This window comes from Arachis ipaensis, chromosome B10 (genome assembly GCF_000816755.2).
Source record: "Arachis ipaensis cultivar K30076 chromosome B10, Araip1.1, whole genome shotgun sequence".
Taxonomy (NCBI): Eukaryota; Viridiplantae; Streptophyta; class Magnoliopsida; order Fabales; family Fabaceae; genus Arachis; species Arachis ipaensis.
Window position 1 is genome coordinate 132,635,974 of NC_029794.2, and position 926 is coordinate 132,636,899.

The following is a 926-nucleotide window of genomic DNA, read 5'->3' on the forward strand; positions in this document are numbered from 1 at the left end:
AACACATGGTTATGTATGGTCACCTCCTTCCTTAGAATGATTCAATGCAATAATTTTGCAATTTCTTATATTTGTAATCAATATGTTTGGGAAGATTCCATGACATAAAAATATTTTCTCCTGATGGGTTTGTGTCTCATGAATTTGAGTTGAACAAATATGTGCCGTTCAGAAGGTATGTGTAAAGTGATGTTTCTAAATTCAAAAGACAAAAATTCATGTAGCACTGTTTGTTACACTATCTTCTTAAGATTTAATTGATGCTTAAAGGTCTGATTTCATATTTTAATAGGAATAAATAAGGAGTGCTGGATTTTTTATTTTTAAATTTTATTATATTTTATATGAATAGGTAGTATTTAAAATGATAATTCATTAATCAAGTTAATTATTTTATAAAAACATTTTAAAATAAACTACAAATGATTTTTACAAAACCAAAACCGATATCATGTCCAAATATACAATTGATATAATTCCAGTTAAAAAAAATCATATAACTGACAAGAGTTGGGAGAAACAGAAGGTAATAAATAATACTGTGAAAAAAATTATTTTAATAAATAAATATACATTTTCTCATTATATGAAAAATATAAGAGAATAGCTGTTAAAATATAAAATAATGTTATATATACTATTCCTCTTTCTATTTTTTATTTATAGTATTAAAAGCAATTAATAAAAATTTAAAAAATGTGATCTTCTATGATATTAAAAAGATATATAAAAGGGATGTAAATAAAGTGGTGTAAATATTTTTTTCTCCCTAAAATGTTTTGCATAAAGTACAGAGTTAAAGGATTTGGAATTTAGAATTAAAAAGTAAAAAATTGAAACAAATTATTAACTATTAACTATCATAAAAATTAACAATAAGGTTTAAATCAAAATTTATTTTTTAAAAATAAAAATAATCGAATAAA

General features: G+C 21.6%; 1 protein-coding gene across 2 annotated transcripts in view; it reads left to right on the plus strand.

Annotated features, from left to right (window-relative positions):
• LOC107622573 (glucose-6-phosphate 1-dehydrogenase, cytoplasmic) overlaps positions 1-289 on the plus strand; it is a gene marked incomplete in the record, with an annotated part of 10,870 nt that extends 10,581 nt beyond the window's left edge. For both annotated transcript variants that reach the window (XM_016324517.2, XM_016324518.2), the window contains 1 exon segment: positions 1-289. In XM_016324517.2, coding sequence (XP_016180003.1) covers positions 1-40 — 40 coding nt within the window.